Source organism: Petromyzon marinus, chromosome 30 (assembly GCF_048934315.1).
Source record: "Petromyzon marinus isolate PM22_M1 ecotype Great Lakes invasive population chromosome 30, UKy_Petmar_22M1.pri1.0, whole genome shotgun sequence".
NCBI lineage: Eukaryota > Metazoa > Chordata > Hyperoartia > Petromyzontiformes > Petromyzontidae > Petromyzon > Petromyzon marinus.
This window is the reverse complement of record NC_133696.1, coordinates 9,117,663-9,137,906: the sequence shown is the minus strand read 5'-3', so window position 1 is coordinate 9,137,906 and position 20,244 is coordinate 9,117,663. Positions and strand designations below refer to the sequence as shown.

Genomic DNA, 20,244 nt, shown 5'->3' with positions numbered 1-20,244 from the left:
TTGGAAAATTGTATCACAGACCACAAATACGCTTGACAGCATTGTTACCATGGTATCTTTTTATTAGAAAAATTGCCATTAAATGGGTGCCATAGTATGTTTGATAGAAAAATATGATTTTGGGAGAGGAAGAATTTTTTTACAAGAAACACGCATGGAATAAGATAAATATGATGCCTGTCTGCAAAACAGATAGTATAAAAAGTCTTAGCTTTATGCTCGTGGCGAATACTGGTAGCATCTGCCATCCCCGGAGGGGGTGTACCGACCAACCCCCTTGACTCATGGTGGGGCTAAACGGAAGAAAAGAGAGACAGATTGTGCTTGTTACCGATACTTGGTCTCCCACACCTCCCCCCCCACACACACGTGTGACCATGTGCGCAGGTGCTGCAGGGCTTGGACTACTTGCACACCAAGTGCAAGATCATCCACACGGACATCAAACCCGAGAACATCCTGCTGTGCGTGGATGATGCGTACGTGCGGCGCATGGCCGCCGAGGCCACACAGTGGCAGCAGCAGGGGGCACCGCCCCCCTCCGGATCTGCCGGTGAGCAGCACACCCTGCTCGGCATCACTCATGCAGACGGCGGGGGGGGGGGTCGCTTGCTCTGAAAAAATGTCCCGTGTGTTAGGAACTCAAGAGAAGCGGAGTTGCTTTAAACCGGTGGATGATTTAGGGTTAGAACTTGAGTTCTGAATGGAATTGGCCACTTGGAATTTTTTTTTTTACTTTTGGCTGTGGTCAGCAACCAGAAATAAATTCTAACAGTGGAAATGAAATGGAACGGAAGTAAAAATGGGCATGACCAATAAATAAATGTGGGTGGGTGGGCGATACAGTCCAATGGGTATTGGTCGGCGCTTGTGGGAACGAGGTCCCTAAACACACCGGTCTTGTCATGGCCTTGTACGGTAATATGTGATCTGAAATAAATCCAGGGCACCTGTGAAAATGACATAGTTCACCTAATATTGTTTCTCTTAGCTAAATATTAACAGTAAATATGATTAATTATTTGGTTTATTTTGGGTTAGGTCATGTAGGTATAATGCCATTTTTTTACTATAGACCCTCCACCACCCAACAGAACCAAGCGGATTAAGTTGATTTGGTTTTTCAGCAAAACCAGTCATAATTTTGACATTTTGTATGACGTTTCGATAGCATTTACATCCAGTATCATTGGGTGCTCATTAAAAAACAGTCTTTATTCCCTCTTTCTCTCTTGGATGTGTTCTTATCAGGTCATAGCACCGTGTGTTGTCCGACACGATGCCCGACGTTTCACTCTTGTAGAGCGAAACGTCAAACATCGTGCCGTACAACACATGGCACAACCAAAAAACACATTGGATAGCTATACAGCAGCACAACCGCGACATGTACGGTGTTAATTGACTACCTTGGACACCCGTGCAAACGAGATGTTACATTTCAGGGGCTTTTCCAGGTGAAATATCTTAATTAGTGAATAGCACCCACTCTCTCTCTGCTCTGAAGAAATGCCATTGCCGGAAACATCAGCCTGTACTAGTGTAGAGGAGTAGTGGAGGACGTCATGTCACTCAGGGGGGTGGAAAGGGATGACGTCAGAAGTTACGGGGGATATATAAGGAGGAACCCGTGACGTAGGGAGGGGTCGTCGCGAAGGGCCAGGAACGGAGAGAGTTGGGGGAGTCGGGATCCAGGGTAGGGGGGATTAGCGCCAGGTGAGTGTGATACTTCACCCGGCCGACCGAGTTAGGTGATCCCTCGGTCGGTGCTGGGGGGGGGAGATTGCGTAAGCCTGGGTGGAGCTCGCGTAAGCCTGGGTGGAGCTAGGGACTTTCCAGTACCCTTTCCCCTGGGGAGATATTAGGGTTGTTACCTGTTGGGCGTAAGCCTTTAAGAAGTTACCGGCAGTAGCCCTTAATAAACCTTGGCATCAGCCCCTACTAAAGAACCGTGTCCGTGTCGTCAGTTGCACCTCAACACTAGTATAAGACAGCGTTTTATTATTTTCTCGTTTATATATAGTTTTAAGTTTTAATTATAGGGGTAGCATGTGTGGGATTTGGCTGCGTTGATGCAACTTGTCTGACAGCATTCGTCTCTGTGCTCTTGCTCCCCCGTCCCCCCCACCTCCACCCCCAATAGTGAGCACGGCTCCACAGGAGAAGCAGGTGGGTGCCTCTGTCACTCGTCGTCACGCCGGGATCGTTAATCGCACTCGGAGTTCCTTTTTCCCGGCTGTGTTGCCCGCTTTGCCGGAAGTGTGTGGGCGTGCGTGGGCGTGCGTGCGGCACGATTTGTTCCGCGGAGTTATTTATAGCTCTGTGTTGGCACCATTCATAGACGTGGCGACACGACACTCGGTTTTGAAGTGCCTCGACGCATCTCATGAAAATCCTTCTCGTCGCGGCATTTGAAATTTAAATTTAATTGTGAGCCGGGCCCCCGGGCGCCGGGCGTGCGCCTGCCATTAGCCCAGCGATTAATTCCATCTCGAGGCTGAGCAACTGCGGCATTTTGGGGTTCTCTCCAAAGGCAGAGCGGGGATTGAATCCACGTTTATTACAAGAGTGAAGAAGTAATGGAGGCTGTGATTGGTATCTTCTCATGAGAAATCTTGAAAACAGCCAGAAAAAAAAGAGAAATGAACGGTCGACCTCCGTCACATACAAGACAATCGGGATTCGCCTGATTGATATTATTGTTCCTGCTCTGTTAATATAAAAACAATGAAAAGAAAATGTCATTTAAAAAAACTGCCGTATAATTATATGCGTTAAAAATAGAATACACTTTTCAAGAATATGAAGCTGATATTGCAGCATATTTGGCAAGGACATCAATTTAATACTAAATTGATACATTGGTGAGGTAATTAATAGGAAAGGAAACGGGGTTGTGAGAATTTTTTTTTAAATCTCCGCCTTTGTTTAGAGTGAAAATGAGGAATGTTAATCTGCAAGAAGGGGCCTGTGTAATTAACGTGCTGCGTGTTATTGCAATTGTGTGTGTGTGTGTGTGCGTCGACCCGATCTGTGTGTGCACTGACACGCGCCGGCGCGACTCCGGTGGCTTCTGCTTCCCCCCCCCCTCCCAGATGGGGAAACTCTCGAAGAACAAGAAGAAGAAACTGAAGAAGAAGCAGAAGCGACAGGCGGAGCTGCTGACGCAGCGCATGCAGGAGATCGAGGAGATGGAGCGCGAGGCCGAGCGGCGCCGACAACTCGACACGGGGCCACAGTCCCTCGAAAGTAAGCACGATCAGGACGGGCCGCCGGACGGCCGCGAGCCTCGCTGCGTGACTCCGGCGCCTCTGCTCGAGCAGCAACAACAGATCGAGCCCCAGTGCAAGCAGGCGCCCTCCCAGGAAGGCCAGGGCCAGGTGGAGGACAGCCAGGCGATGTGCAGAGATGGCCAGGAAAAGCCTCGGCACGGCGCGGCCCAGAAGCAAGAAGGTCAGACCCCCCCGAACGAGGTTAGGAGCGTGGCGAGCGAGCCGCAGAGCCTCCCGCTGGATGGTCCGAAGCTTTGCGACGCCCAGCCTCCGCAGCAGCACGAGGCTAGGCCTCAGCGATCCCCCCACAATGCTTTGCAAGAAGAAGAGGACTCCCAGAAGACGCAGCGAGAGGAGCAGGCGGGAGGGCGCGAGTCGCGCAGCGCTCTCCCCAAAGATGGCACCGACGCGCAGCGGAACGCACGCACCGATGACTCTCAGTCGCACGAGCCGCCGAGGCCCCTCGCTACGAGCGCTGTTCAGGACGCGCCGCTAGACTTGCGGGCCGAGGGCCATGGTGCAGCGCAGGGCGACTCGGCCACAACCCACACAGCCACCACCACCACCGCCGTCACGTCCCTTGTTGCAAGGGAGTGCGAGCGGCCGTCGAAGGACGCAGTGCGGTGTGACGTGGACCCTCCCCAGCATGCCACCGTGCCGCAGCAGGAGTCTGTGGATGTTGCTGATGAGGATGATGGCGATGAATGTAAGACGCTTCTTCTAACCCGCATCTAACACGCCCGCTGTCCAGTGCGGTAGAACCTCCCACAGTTGCAGCTCCCTCCTGAAGCAGTAACTCCACACTGCTGCAGCTTTGATCAACAACGACTTCATACGGAATTTCTGATGTAAGCTACTTCATGAGTAATGCTCGCCCCCATTAGGACCACATCATTTGCGGTCGTTAAGGTTTGAACACTAGGTTGGGCAAACTTGGAAATTCCCAAGGTGAGGGTTCACATAATGCAACTCAGTGGCCATTTTTACATCCCCTCCAGTAATGTGAAGAACCACTCAGGTGTATCTCCATTTATTGGACGCTAGCAGCCATACATTAAACCCTGAGAAAGCCACCTCTGACGCTGGGATTTTATTATAATTTGGCTGCTGTACTTACCAAAATTAAAACTCGTTACGTGGCATTTTATCATTCCCGAGATCAAATTGTAACGGAGGTTCCACCGCACTCTGTGTACTAATTTACGCCACTTTAAATTATTTGCGATTGTCACACGGTACTATTAATCCTGGAATGGTTTTGTGGGCAACGCGTAATTAACTTTCCGCGTCGTTCGCCGCGCATTGATATGCTGGGTGCATCGCGCCACCACTACACAGCTGCGAACGTGGCCAAGCTCGTGTAATGGATGTTTGTAACGCTCTGGATGCATCTTTAACCCTCGTTATCCCCTGCCGCCATGCCCGGGCGCGGCGCATGCGATAAATGGTGTTGCCGGCCTACTTGCCTGGCTGAGATTCCGGCTTTTGGAAGTTATGGAATGGATCACAACACTGCTTACACCACTCTCCCTAATTCTGCTCGAACAACCTGCGCCACCGTGTTCCTGCTGCTCAAATGAGCGTTGAGGCATTGGTGCTCATCTCCTCTCGAGAGCCTTGAGCCAGTGGTACAATTCCACATGAATATTGCAGGGGCATGTCTATCATCGGACAACTACTGTTGACTTCCCCCGCAAAGTGGCACTCATTTTATGGATCCCGGAGCGAGGGATGTTTGGCTGCGTCAAACAACCAACATTAAACGTTATCAAACAACCCAATTGAAATGCGCGATCAGAGTCCGCATTTAACGGGGGCATGTTAATGAACGCGCGGTGGCGGGGATGTGTGTGAGCACGCCCCGTGCTGGGCGGCGATAATGGGGCTCCACTGCCGTACGTCGGCAAGATACTACTCATCACCACGTTGGCTCTCGGGAATCAGGGCTCTCGGGAATCTCTCACCGCCGAACCCCCCGCCCTACCTGTGCTTGTACCGTGTCTACGCTTCGGGTATGGGTAGGGGAAGGCTATTTCATACGCTGAACGGTTCGCATATATTAACTGCTTATCTAACGTACCAGTGCATGGTGAGATCACAACCCCACAAGCGTTTCTTCCACAAAAATTTTTTCTTTTTTCTTTCTGGTGGTAAGGCCACATTTCTCGCTTGCGGGGGAACTCACCCCCTCCCGTACAGTTCACCGCTGGCGCGAGTGTGTGTGGGGCTCTCCTCCCCACTTGCCCCCCCCCACCATTTCTGTCGACGAGTGGCTCCTCACGCCCTGCCACTGAGAGAAGCGCTCTGCAGCACACGCCCCCTGCGCCACACGCCCTCGCCACTGTTTACAAAGACCAGCTGTCGTTTGTAATTTCACTTGTGTGTTTGGTCACCTGCACAACGCTGCTGCCTGTGACTAAATGACCCGGAATACGCCGGATAGCATTTCGATGAGCGACTGCTGTGCATAACAGGTGTTATAGGCTGCTGCGAGGGCTGCATGGTGGACTGCAGAGGCTTGTGCTGAAAAATCCTTGGGCTGTCCATGGCTGGTGTTGTACGTTCCGTTAGTCCAGTCCGCCAAAATGCAAATTGAATTACAATTAAAAAAAACTAAGCCATATTTATTGTCAACACTATCCTGTAGTGTTTCAAACATCCAAACATTAGCCTCTCGCATTTTTCTGCTACAAGTTAGTTACAAATGCGGTAAGTTTATTATTTGTTTACCTGCGCACTGCACTGGCAACGGAGTCTTGTCTCTGTGCCGCGCCGTCGACAGGCATTCGGCACGAGCGGGCGCGGCAGCGCTGCTGGCTGACGGGCAGCACATACGGTTTCCTCCCCCGATGTGTACCCGCAGCTGAGTCGAGCGAGACGAACGTGGCCTACGAGTGCGGCCATGTCCCCGCGGACCCTCTGGACCGCAGCGGCAGCTGCTGCATGAATGGCGCCGGCTGCTCGCACGCGCCGGTGGCAACGGCGGTGGCGATAGCGGACGCAACGACAACGGTAATTGCAGCGACACTCAAGAGGATCGTCATCGCCAACGGCAAGACGCCCGGGCAGCTGGTCCTCGCAGAGGAGAACGGCTGCCTTGGCGACGAGAGCAGCGGTGGTTGCTACGACGACGTGGTCACCAGCGGGAACGGCGGCGGCCCGTGCGACGCAAGGTGTCGCGCGCAGCCGGACGCGGGGCCCCACGCAGGGCCCAACTCCGCGCTCCCCGCCCTGGGCTCCGCTGGAGCCCCAGCGAGACAACAGCGGCGGTTCAGTTTCCCGGAGGGGTGCGTGCAGTGCAACGGACACCTGCCCAACGGCCGGCACGGCAGCCCCAGCTCGCAGCTCTCAGGCGCCAGCTCCATCCTATCTGGTGGGCGCTCGGCCTCCATCCTGTCGGGCATGTCGAGCAGCTACTCGCTCTACTCGGAGTGCTCCACAGTGGTGGACAGGGACGAGTTTGGGGAGGACGAGCCGGAGCGCAGGAGCCGCACGGTGTCCACCTCCAGCGTCAGCGACTCGGCCCGCAGTGAGTTGACACTCACACACTCTGACCGCTCCGTCCGAAACCCTGCCTCTCCATCTTACGCTCTGCTGTGCCATACTGTCCACTATAACTCCAACCCTCCCCACATCCCATGCTGGCCCCTCTCCATCCCATACTCTTCCATCTCCCTCCCACGTTATCCCTTCAATCCCACGCTCTGCCTCCCATACTGCCCCTATTATCTCCCATAATATCCGCTATAACTCCGATAGCTCTTTCCTTCATCTCCCAGCACTCGTCCCTGCCACACTCTTCCCCTCGAACACCCAATACATTCATCCATCAACTTCAAGACTCTCCCTTCACCCTCTCGACAAACGTCACACCACCTGTCTCCAAGCTGTCCTTCTCTGCCTCCCGTGTGCCACCCCCACACCTGGCTCGTGATCACAGAGTGAGCCCTCCGTCGTGTGTTGATGCTATGGGTGCCAACACTGGCATCATGACAACAGCCAGCCATTGTTTTTGCCGATGAAGTCTGCTGAACACCCCCCTCCCCCAAGTCTCTGCTGGCCTGACTTTCGCATTATAGCAGCAAGCATAGTTCATGAACACGTGTCAGGGAAATTTACATTGGAATTTGACACGTTTTTAAATTCCGTGACAACCAATGCCAAATTTATAAATAACAACACGTGATGTTGTTATAATCGTATACAGGGTGCTTCAAAAAAATGTTAACACTTCAGAGAATTTGCAACAATGCTACAAGAAATGTGCCTCCGGGCTCTGGAGAACACCTGGATAAGATTCCAGGCATGTGTTGACGATGATCGCGAAGCTATTAACCTTATGGCGGGACACCGGGGTCCCATAAGCCCCCGGCTCTCGCGTAAACATTATATTATAATGTCAACAAAAACTTTGCTCTTTATCACCAATGGGTTTGAAGGATGGTGGCAAATGTTAAAAACTATGCCTTTAAAACTGAAAACTACTTACATGCAGTATCTCTTTAAATACACTATCGAAAAAATAATTGACACCCCTCTGTCAATCATCGTGTTTCTCAGTGTGGATTTGTGAACACACTTTGTAAACAGTACATAAAATAGTTCGCGTTTTAGATGCGCTGTTCATATTGTAGCAAGCGTTTATACCAATGTTACTCTACAGAGTAGTGGGTCGCCGCTCCTCTTATCCGCATTGATACGAGCGGTATGTGGGGACTATGGCTTAACCGCAAAAAAAACCTATCTGCACAGATGCATACGCAGAAGAGAAGTATTAAACAGGAGGAATTAACGGTGCAACGCATGTCATCTGTTAAATATCTGCAGGTAATAGGATTGTCATCGATTGATCCTGGCTGCAGACATTGGTAGGTCACAAATAACAATGAAGACAAGAGAGCAGTTTCACTGTATCATGCATACCGTGATGACAAATAAAGGACTTAAGTCGCTTGTTCAGCTCTTCTGCGCATTCGTCCTCGCTGCGCTTGGACGACATGACAACAGAATTATCCACGCCAGGTGGGTCGAGGCGTTTATGTGCACGGTGGGACGGAGTCGCCAAAAATAAATTAATTACGATTTCGACTTCCATTTATTCGGGACCCCGGGGTCCTGCCATAAGATTAATTTGTTATCATGTTGCAGTGTATAATCTGTTCTTTTCCATTAAGAACGATAGTCCCGTATACGTTTTAACTTTTTTTTTAAGCACCCTGTATATTAATCATCATCCTCATAATTTATTATTCACACCCCACCTCCCATGCAATACATCTCCAGCTTGAGGTCTAAATTATGCTTTATAATGCTGTTGTATGTTGCCTGTGCACTGTGTGCATGTGTGCTGTGTGTGCTGTCCGTGTTGTATAAGTGGGGAGCAATAATGCAGTCCTTAGTGCGCTGCACTACCAACCTGGCGACCAGAGATCGATTTCCACTCACAGCCAACATCGGTGACGAATATCTGAACTGGTCCTGGGCCTCGCCTAGGTCAATTCATGCTCAATTGAGTACCTTTTGTGGTGTGTTAACATCGGCACTCGGGAGACAAAGGTGGCCGGGCGTGGTGCTGTTCACCCACCCCCTCGTGTGCCTTACCGGTCTTCGTAGGTGTTTGCTTCCGGCACTTGCCCCAAGAAGCTATACGGGGGATCATTGTCTTTGTGTGTATTGTGTGTGCTGTGCACTGTGTGCTTTCTGTGCTGTGTACACTGTGCCCTGTGTTGTGTGTGTGCGCTGCATGCTGTGCGTGTACTCTGTGCACACCGAGTGTGTCCTATGTATATTTTGTGTGTGCGCGCACACCCCGCAGTGCCCCTGTGCGCCGCCGACCTCCTCGTCAACCCCCTGGACCCGCGCAACGCCGACAAGATCAACGTGAAGATTGCCGACCTCGGCAACGCCTGCTGGGTTGTAAGTTTCCACTCTAAAGTCTACGCCGGAACATGCACGCAATCGCTCATTGCCTCTGCCGAAGGGAGGCTCAGCAACGTCGGCGCCACCGCAGTGCCGAGCCGTGCCGCCGACGCGAGAGAGGGGAGGCTGTGCGGGGCGTCCGCGGATTGTGCCGGGTGCTCACCGTGCTTCCCCCTTGTCGTCGCGTGTGTGCCCTGCCCGCCTCACCCTCCCAGCACAAGCACTTCACGGAGGACATCCAGACGCGGCAGTACCGCTCGCTCGAGGTGCTCATAGGGGCCGGCTATGGCACGCCCGCCGACATCTGGAGCACGGCGTGCATGGTGAGCGGCGGTCCCCAACACGTGTCTTCCTAATTATATCAGATCTCTCCCACCCAACCAGCATGCAAAGCTCTTCACTCTGCCATAAGTTAGCCACTACCCTCCCCACCCCCCTTTTTTTCCACCCCTCTTGTGTTGATTAAAGGGACACGAGGGGGGGAGGGGCAACCCTGTACAATCCCAGCAGCACGCTCTATAAATAACGACGCGCCAGGCAGTGTGTTTATTGTCGGTGTACCATGCGTCAGAAACGTGGAATAAAGAACAGAGTTGCTCCGTTACGCAGAGCCACACGCTGGCCTTGTTCTCTCGGCGCCGCAGCCGGCGACCGAAACGTCGCGTGACGCAACACCGGTACGGCCAAGTCTTCGGCAACCGGCGCTGACCAGCGTGGTAAACCGTGGTTCAGTAAAACCCCCATGACCCGCAGGACGATGTGGGGGGAGACCTTGGTCCTTCCAGCAGTGGATTGACAAACGGCTGTACACGCACACAAGTGCGATGCAGAAAAATGGCACAGCATAGCTTCGGGCCCCCTGCGTTGCACTCGTTTGACTTGAGCTACGCACGGGCCCCCGCTCCCCCCCACCCCCTCCTGCCCCTGCCCTCTGTAGGCGTTCGAGCTAGCGACGGGAGACTACCTGTTTGAGCCTCACTCGGGAGAGGACTACTCGCGCGACGAAGGTGGGAGCGCAGGCCGCGACGTCGCGCGGGCTCCTGTGGTCGTGCGTGGATTTATGCGTTCGCTTAACGTGGTGTTTCTCAGCTCCGATCCATGGGACCCCTCCGCCCCTCCCACCCCACTAAGGTGCAGCTTTCATTGATGATAATTATCAACCATCAGGCACATGCCGTGCAAAGCGGCCTAATTTGCGTGACTAAAAAAAGGTTTATAATCATGGTGGGAGATCGTGAAGACTGGAGTTGAGAAACACTGCTCTAACCTACCCTCTCTCAGAGCGTTTATAAAATAAACTTACGTGAAAAACAAGTGAAGCTTTTTTAAAATATTAACTTGCATCGTGTAAACTATGCCCTGTGTTTGCCACGCACTGTAGACATGACCATGACAGCCCGTTACCCACATGCTTAACCTATCTTGTTCGCTTTCAAAAGCTAAGCGGGCTTTTTAGGCCTGGATACTGCTTGGGTGTGCAACCTCCGTCCATACCAGGTGTTCTTAGGCAGCTGTGGAGCCGTACTACGTGACATGGACAGCGAGACAGAGGGCAGTGCTGCAAAATCCATTGTTCCACTGTTCTTCTGTGCTCCCACGCCTACGTTGTCTGCCTTGGACAACCCGCACTGACCAGGATGGGGGAAGTATGTTGAAACAACCCCCCCCATGACCCACACAGCTTAGGGATACCCTCACGCAGCAGTGGATTGACAAAAAATGGCTGCACGTATGATGTAATAATGGCCACCCGATGTGGTGTCAGTAAAGGAATTATACAGCTCCTCTCTGAACGTAAGAGCCAAAAAGGGTCACGATGAAGAAAAATTCCACCGCTGGGAAAAGCTTTGCTGCTGCCAATTGTTGCTTTTGGTGGCCCGTGGAATGCGGCAATGGCCGCATTAACGGCCGCGACATAAAGTGGTGGTGGAAACAAGGGACTGCAAAGGGTTGGGGTCATGGGGTTAGGGATGATTAGGGCTCCTGATTGGCTGCAGCCATGTTATTCGGAGCACCTATGGCGAGGGGTTGTAGGCGCGCTCGTTTAACCGTGTGCCGCAAGCCTCCGTTAACAATCAGCGCGTGTGCCCGACTGCGAGCTGCTTGCGCTCTCTTGATTTCCTCTCCCTGCCTGTGGGAGGTCGCTCACCTCGCTTGAGACAGGGTTGTGTGAGCTGATCTCACTTCCAACAAGTCTTCCGCTCGGGTTGCTGTGATTCCCACCTGCTGCATGCTGTGATGCGTCCCGCTCCTTTCGTCATTTTTGTGTCAAATGAACGTTTCCGACTGTTGGGGGTCTTGACTGATGGTGCTGCTCCATGTGTCTTTGTGTGTGTGTGGCTGCCTGTCCCTGTCTCTGTGTGTGTCTCTCTCTCTCTTCTGTTCTCTCTTCCTGCTGCCTCCTCTTCTTTGTCCTCATCTCCCGTCCTCTCTGTCTCTCTGTCTCTGTGCTTCTCTGTCCCTTGTTCCCCCCCTCTCTCTTCCCTTAGATCACATCGCTCACATCATTGAGCTCCTGGGGAATATCCCCAGGCACTTTGCACTGTCGGGAAAGTATTCGCGGGAATTCTTCAACCGCCGAGGTAGACCCGCCGTGCCGATTGCCGGGCGCCTGCGACCGCCACAAGCCCTTGCTTGGGAGGGCAGCCCCGACCACGAAGCTGCTAGTTCCCAAACACATTACTTTCAAATGCACTTGTGTTTTTGACAAGCTGGTAAAATGTATAGCGAACATGCGTGCATCACCTCGCTCCATTTATCTGGACGGTCGGAGGCTCTGGTAGCCGTGAGTCGATTAAACCGCTGATGGTCGAGAATGGGCTCGCTGCAATAACTTGGAATCTGAAAACGAATAATTAATAATCAAAGCAGCTGATGGTCGACGCCTCCTCCCAACCGGGCACGCGGTAGTCGCGTCAGAGACGCGTCTCACCTTCTCCACCTCCCCCTCCCACCCCCACCTCCACCCCCCTACCCCCCCGCCTCTCCCCTCACCCAACCACCGTGGCCCCATCCACTCGCCCTGCCCACACAGACCACATTGCGCTGGTCACTGAGTTGCTGGGGAAGATCCCGCGGGATATAGCTCTCTCTGGGAAGTATTCGCGTGAGTTTTTCAACCGGAAAGGTAATCCCCTCTCCTACCGCTCCTCCTCCCTCCTCTTCCCCACCCAGTCCCCCATCCCCCCTCCACCACATTTCCGCACCACCCACTAGTCCATTCCAATCGGTATAACTTAATTGTTTTGCATGGTGGTTGATGCTGCCATGGTGTCATGGTGACCTCACTGGACTTGCAATCCAGGTCGTCGGTTTGACCTCCCAAAGGGAAAGTTTTTTTTTTAATCCCCCCCCCATACCGCCTCTATCCACCCAGCAGTAAACATGCGTACGCCACAGTCATAAGATTGGCAGGTGGCATGTGGTTGAATAAAGTGTGGGCACTCCCACCGGTTCAAATATATGCTGGCCAGTGTGGCTAGAGTAGGCCAAATACTCTCTCGAGTCGTGTTTCTCAACATTTTTTGGCCCGCGGACCAGTCAGCCAATGCAAACATTTCTGCGGACCACCCAGCCCCCCGCCACGCTGACAGAACACATTCACTTCTCTCTCTAATACCAGTAATACTAAATTATTCATATTACTGGAACATAAAACATTTTTTTTTAAACGCAGCTAAAATGCTTTCTTTTAGGTGGTGGGGTGGGCATTTAGATCTTAGGGTTAGGGTAGTTTAATCAGTGTAGTTTACCTAACTAATGTTTTTTTAATTAAATATCGTAAATCAACTTAATTTCCAAAACAAAAGGTGTAAAGGTTGTGATTATTTCCGGATCAATCTGCATTTGCATCACAGCCCCGTGGACCACCTGGGGGGACAGTCGCGGACCTCTGGTGGTCCGGGGACCATCCTCTGAGAACCACTGCTCGAGAGGGGCTCTCTCTCTAGAGCGCCCTCTATTGGAGGCCCTTCTGCCAGCAGTGGCGTGAGCAAACAATTAGGGGACTGCACCTTTACCAGCATTTACACGTAATAGCTGTGTTTTTACTTAATGATGATGTAATGCATATTTGGTCTCAGTAATGGTGACAACATTTCAAGAACTCAGCAGAGTTAAGTGTAGAGAATAAAAGGCCTAGTCGTTATAAGCCGGATATCCTGCATGCTTGGTGGTCGGTATGTTTGCGATTCACCCCATCATCCTTGATTCGAGTTGTTGACCCTGATCGTAGAACAAGCCGACAGAATATACAAAACAGACAATACAAAACGAGATTTTAAAGCTATCAATTGCTGGACTAATTCTTGACCTTGGATTATAACAACTCGGTGAATTGCTGGGGACGTGGTGGGGGGGGGGGGGGGGTGAATCATTACACATTTAGCGGTGAGTGCCCGGGAGAAAAGAAGGCAGGGCGAGGGGGAAGTGGTGACACTCTCTTTGCCCCACAGGCGAGCTGCGGCACATCACCAAGCTGAAACCGTGGGGGCTGTACGACGTCCTGGTGGAGAAGTACGAGTGGTCCCAACAGGATGCCGCCCAGTTCAGCGACTTCCTCATGCCCATGCTTGAGCTGATCCCCGAGAAGCGGGCCACCGCAGCCGAGTGCCTGCGGCACCCGTGGCTCACCATGTAGTCACGCGCGCGGCGGACGAGCGGGCGTGGCAACCATACCGAAGCTCTTCACACCGCGCGCCCGTTCCCCCGCTACCTCCACCGCCCCACGCCCGGCACGGCGCACTCCTCCGTCTTGGGGATAGATCTTCAGTGGATGGCGGTGGAAGCCAGGATGAAGGACGGTTGACACACCGGCTGCGAGTTGGTTTGCTCTACCGTGCGTATGCCAAAACTGTGGGGGGGAGGGGGGGGAGTGCACCATTTCCCTGGCAGGGCTGCTGTCGGCTCACCGGCTGGAGCCGAGGGGTGGGGGACAAGGCACTCGCCAACAATAGGCGACGGTGCCGTCACTGAACTCTTTCCATGTGTCACGCGCAACTCTATACCTTTCACCCTTCAGTACCGCTCGTCTTTGTTGGTGGATATGAGAATTTCAGTAATCGGTCATTGGTTGAAATGGAAGGCTGTTTCCATGGGCTCCAATTGGAGAGGAATAGTCGAGCACTTGCGCGCGTGCATCTCCTGGTGGAGGCGTCTCTTGAACCGTGGCTTCTGTAGGCGCCGTTCGGGCGAGCGGTCGTCATTGGTAGAGCGTGAAATTTTTTCTCTCCCCGCGAGCGATTTTAAAATCTTGTCTGCGCGTTCACTTCTTCCACGAAGCCTCGAGCCCCACGCCGAGCGTCGCACCCCAGCAGCGCGTGTTTCACGTCACCCTGCACCGCCCTGCACCGCCCTGCACCGCCCTGCACCATCGCCCTCCCCTGTGTCAATAAACGAGGCAGTAAGTGACTGGCACCGACGCGGCGGCATTTTTTCGTGAAAATTAGCGTTGCACTCGGAGAGTCTCTCGGCCACACGTGACTTGTCGATCGGGGGCCGGAGTGGGGCAATGACGACAGCATGGCAAGACCAAAGTGTCGAGAGAGGGGACACGGAGGGAGAACAAGCGGCGACGTCTGTCGTGGCACCAACCAGGACCCATTCATTAATTTCAAACGCTTTCTCCAATACCTAAACCTCACCCGTTATCACAGCTCTTTTAATAAGTTTGACCACAGTTTATCTCTAGCTCTTGCGCGAATCTTCTCTTATGCACTGACCTTAGTCCTAAACCCTTTATATTTTGCAAGCATTTCTTTGCAAATAAATAAAGAACATTTGACAGAGAAGTCACTTTCAGGAGTCATCAAATGGCTCCTGATGGCGTTCAAAAATGAGTCGGTGAGATGGTTCCTTGAAGAATACCCCTTCTAAAATGTTCTCCCACACCACCGGGGTCAGAATTCAAACTCGGCTGCTTGATTGTCTACGTTCGTTAGCTGGCGGAGCCCCTTGTGCTGCATTGCGTGAACAAAATCAGTCTGGGCGCCACGGCCAGAGCGTAGCGTCCCTTGCGCTCGTATCAATTTGGCTCTGACCTGTTTGGGTCAGAGAGCCTCGACCTCGCACGGTGCAGAGATTTGCCGGGTTGATGCAGGCCAGCTCAACGACTCGTGCCGCCAGGACAGATTTCATCATGCGAATCCGCAATGCGAAATCAGCGGAAGCGCCCTTACCCTGATTGATGAGGGTGGGCAGGAGTGCGTGGGTGGTCTAGTCGCTGTCGTGGATTTCCGTCGCCGTGGAGTGCGGCGTTGGCGAGACACGTGCACGCGTGGGTAAGTTCCGAGGCTTTATTATGATAATTTTGTTATTCATATTATTTAAAATAATTTAAGATCATCAACAACCAAATACGTCTCATCTCGCAGGTGTGACGCGCACAATTCCGTGTGTTTCTTTAGTGAGGTCGCGTAGCGGTGTTAATGGAGGCAGTAGCTGTTATATATTACAGTATACACAGTATATGTACACCTAGACGTCATCGTTCCCTGTGAATGCATATTATATACGCGATACAGGAGGGCCACTGTTTACAAACAACAGGGATGCTAGGAGCTCGCCACCCAAAATCTCATCGCCAGGGAAAAACGACTGCCGTGGGCTTCCAACTCAGACTGATGCGAGACACGGACGGACACTAACTCCTCAGACTGGTGCGAGACACGGACGGACACGAACTCCTCAGACTGGTGCGAGACACGGACGGACACTAACTCCTCAGACTGGTGCGAGACACGGACGGACACTAACTCCTCAGACTGGTGCGAGACACGGACAGACACTAACTCCTCAGACTGGTGCGAGACACGGACGGACACTAACTTGTCAGACTGGTGCGAGACACGGACGGACACTAACTCCTCAGACTGGTGCGAGACACGGATGGACACTAACTCCTCAGACTGGTGCGAGACACGGATGGACACTAACTCCTCAGACTGGTGCGAGACACGGACGGACACTCTCACCTGGACAAACGAATGGACACTCGCGCCTCATTGGGCTCTCACCTGTGCAATGAAATCAAAATAATCGCCTCGTTGTGGAGAATATAAGTAGCAAAAATAAATAAGCAGACTCTCCCGCTTCACATATCCGTCTCCACGTAAACAATCAAATATTATTTTACATTTCATCCGCCACACGATTCACCACAAACAAAACTGGACTGGTGTCGACAGTGATGAGAGAGTGATTAGACACGAAGGCGAAACCAATCCAGAGTTTTCTTGGAAATAATGTTGCTGAAATGATGCACTTCCAGAAGGCTGTGCGGCTTATGGGTTGTGTAAAAAATAATTTTATTATTAATGTGGAGAAGACGGATATGTGGAATGAGACATTTCTTATTTTGTGACATTCAATGATCGTTGGTAAAACTAATGGGCTCTCACTTGGGGCCACTCCCTGATCTAATAGGCCCTCACCTGGTCAACCGGCGTGTCTCCGAAAGCATGCTACTGTTGAGTTGGGAGTCCCACTGGTTGTGTTCGTGGCGAGAGTCCTTGTGCTGCAGCGCCCGTAAATCGGCAAGTCCGTCGGATGATCGCCGCCGTCGCAAGCCCCTGCAACATTCGGTCTTGGCGGGGCAACCGGTTTTGGGTTAATCGGTCGTTGACGTTTCTTCCATTGGGTGAAAGTGGCCGTCAGAGATTTTTAGTATGGGACTTCTCCCTCCACCTTGGCGTTCGTTGTCGATGGGGTTGGTGGGGAGGGAAGGGGGCGTTCTCATCCCAGCTGCTCGATTCCCCCAGAAGCCGCTTGGTGCCCGTGGGTCACCCAGTTGCCCCCACGAGTACCAGACGTCACTGCGCGATGTGTGAAGGGGGGGTCCGAGATGTGATGGCCGTGTGCCATCGTTCCGGGTGGTTGTTGTGCACATGGTGAGGCTGTGCACATGACATGTGAGTTGTGGGAGATGCGGTTCGCAGTTTCTCGGTTCGCTCGCCCACACGTCTGTAGTGGGTGGGTGCTATTATGGTGTTTGTGCCAACACGGTGCCCACACGGTAAATAAATATCTGCTTTTTATAGCAATTTGGTTGGCATCGCGATTTACCAGTAGTACGTTCCACTGTAAGAAAATCAGTAAAATGTGTGCAGTGTTCCTGTGAGATCACTGGCATTTCACTGGTGGTGACAGAATACCCACAGTAGTTTCCTGTTTCCAGTTCAAGAATAATTGGTTCATAATGTTGCCATTTTGCAGCAATTGATCACTTCATTTATAGGCCACGTCTGTAAGAATAATAATCAGGCGTCAGGGTGGCGCTCAGCAAGAAATGTCCAGGTTCGATTCCCGGCTCGTGCAGCTTTCGTGTGTGGAGTGTGTTCTCCCCCCCCCCTCCTCCTGTTCTGCCATAGTAAAAGAAACAACTCATACAATGTAACTGGTCTATAATAGAGGTTTTTGGGTTAGATCGCGTAAATATATAAATGTGTCGTTAAAACCCGCCACCACCCGATACAGCCAACTAGTAAGGGTTGTCACGTAAACAGAACATGCTAATTCGTCACTAGTACAGCACACCGGTGTGTTGGAGAGCCAAGCCACAACATTTACAATCTCAGATTGTCAATACTCAGATGGTAAATATTATGGGTGATATTGGTCGCGAAAGCCCACGTGTTAAACCAATGTAACCGGTATTGGCCAAAACATCTCAATGCTGAAATGGTACCCACAAATTCCTCAATTGGGTCAACACATCCCTACTGCGAACACTTGGCACAGCAGCCTCCTGGAAAACGAGGCTTTGAGACTCGGTGAGGCTTTCCTGAGTAAACAAGCGTGCCTGTGGAGCTCCATATCCGTGGAGAACCATATTCGTGGAGCTCCAAGCCCATGGAATTCCCTGCCTCTGGAGCACTATGTGCATGGAGCTCAACGCCCATGGAGCTGTGTGCGCGTGGGGCAAGCATTCGTCCACATCCACTGGGTTTGCGGTCGGAAGTTTGAGGAACCGTTTAATTTACGCGGATAATATATATGTATGGTATGCTTTGCAATCACCACATCCCAAATTGATTTAGCTTAAGGATATGCGATTATCCTCGGATGAACGGACGTGGAGAGCGCTGACGCGACGGTTTTGTGCACCGTACTGTGAACCCGGCGGCCGGAGTTCAATTTCCGGAAGCGGTTCACGTCGACGGCGAGTAATGTCTGAACAAGTCCTGGGTCTCCTTCCTCTCCAATCTGCCCTGGCAAGCGTGGTGAATTATAGTCCAACAAGTCCCCTTGAGACCAACGCATTATAATTGTAATGATAAAATTGTTGGCCTCATAAAACACTGGCTATTCCCCTGCACTGTTTTAAGTGATTAAGTCGATTTGAGTGATTTATGAAACTTGCCACTGGCCTTGACTGGGGTACAATATTTAGAGGGACGTATCAAAGATGGTGAACTTCTTGGTCCCTTCCTCTTCCACGCTGGCCAACCACGTCTCGGAAGAGGTGGGATTATACCCAGACTTTACAACCACGCCACGACCTGCCGATCGACTTGGCTCTGCCGTACCCGTTTCTACTGCTGGGCAGATGGCACGCATCATAATCATTTGTTTAGCATCCGTTTGGATCAGTAATCCTAAACACTTTCCATATGAATAAACCGCACCTTTATTCGAGCAGGAAAGGGATCGCGAGACCCAGTGACCGTGGTTGGTGTGCCGCCCGTTCCTCCGGTTGAGGAAGAAGTGGCGATGCGCACCAGAGCGGATGTCGCACTGAACGGCCCGCGGAGGGGCACCCGTTTATTTATTGATTGTCATTTTCTCCTTTTTTTTACGTTACCTTTCCCCTGGGTGATTACTTTTTAAGCGGAGATGATTGACGGGAGAAGACGCACAGAGGTGGCAGATAACACTGGATGTTGCGCAGCGAGCGAGTTCGGGGTATTGGAGGCACAGGGATGGGATGGGGAAATCGCGGGCAAGGCTTCGCGTGAAACGTGTTCCGCGTAGCGTTAACTCTGACTGACGTTAACTGGCGGAGGTTATATGGTTGCCACCCGCCATGCGGAGACCGCGCACGTTTCGGGAAAGTGGCCTGTGTGCTTAGATTGCTTTGCAGTGACTTGGCTGGCAGGCAAGCGAGCCAGCCATGGTGTTGTGTGCCGTGTGACAGGGTCCAGCGCGCGCGTGTGTGTGTGTGCGCGCACGTGTGACATTGACACATGCACCACACAACACCCTTTGCGTGCGCGCGCGCGTTCGTGTAAATACATAGCACAGCCATCCGTCCCACGCCGGACAGACAGCCGTGCTATTACTGAATCGCGGTGTCAGTGCTTGCTGTGTTGGGTAGGGGACATTTAAAGAGAGGAAGCAGTGGCCAACGTTCGCTCAACTCACTCACTACTCGTCCACATGGTGAGACTCCACCACTCCCACAATGAACTCCACCACGTGTCCCACGTAGCCCCCCTCACCGCCCCACGTACACTCGGTGCTCCACATTTAGATTGGATCTCATCCTGGGATTAATTGGTAGGGACGGCCCAAGTGTTGGGGGGGGGGGGGCGGGCTCCGTCCTCCACGAGCGCAGGCAGCACCCGAACGGGATGAAGCGAATTCCGATGGCGGCGCGTTATTATAACAACAATAATAACAGTACAGTAATAATAATAACGATGATGTTAATACGTTTCTTCTTGTGACGCGATGCGAGTGAGTCGTCGTGAACCGATATTACAAACATGTCTTTGTGTCTGTTTGATCAAATAAAATATTGTTTTCTCTAGAACTGCCCAGGGTGGGTTTTAAGCCAAACTACGCACACATAGCAACACACGTCAAAGACAAGGATCCCTCGTATAGCCTTTAACAGACTGTTCCAGTAAGTGCTGTTAGCAAGCACCTAAGAAATCCGGGACAGCCGGCCAAGCGTCGCATACATACACACAGACCAGCGCACACAGACATTCACATATAGACACATACACAACAACAACAGTTGCTGTTCGCCAGTAAGTGATGGTGTCGTCACCACAGCTCTTGTGCCAGGCTAGGCGCACTTTGAGGCTACTTGGAGTGTCGAATGCTGGCT

The 20,244-nt window shown here is 52.2% G+C and overlaps 1 protein-coding gene across 6 annotated transcripts in view; it reads left to right on the top strand.

The window, feature by feature from the left end:
- LOC116947575 (SRSF protein kinase 3-like) overlaps positions 1–19,941 on the top strand; it is a 76,468-nt gene extending 56,527 nt beyond the window's left edge. For 4 of the 6 annotated variants that reach the window (XM_032963477.2, XM_032963479.2, XM_032963480.2 and 1 more), the window contains 9 exons: positions 388–553; positions 2,144–2,169; positions 3,096–3,978; positions 6,136–6,801; positions 9,088–9,188; positions 9,407–9,514; positions 10,129–10,198; positions 11,681–11,773; positions 13,646–19,941. In XM_032963477.2, the coding sequence (XP_032819368.1) occupies positions 388–553; positions 2,144–2,169; positions 3,096–3,978; positions 6,136–6,801; positions 9,088–9,188; positions 9,407–9,514; positions 10,129–10,198; positions 11,681–11,773; positions 13,646–13,830 (2,298 nt within the window). In that variant the 3' untranslated portion in view covers positions 13,831–19,941. Of the gene's footprint in view, positions 1–387; positions 554–2,143; positions 2,170–3,095; positions 3,979–6,135; positions 6,802–9,087; positions 9,189–9,406; positions 9,515–10,128; positions 10,199–11,680; positions 11,774–12,225; positions 12,319–13,645 lie in introns of all 6 variants that reach the window. The other 2 variants (XM_032963478.2, XM_032963482.2) reach the window with 2 other exon arrangements.
- The last annotated feature ends 303 nt before the right edge of the window (positions 19,942–20,244 follow it).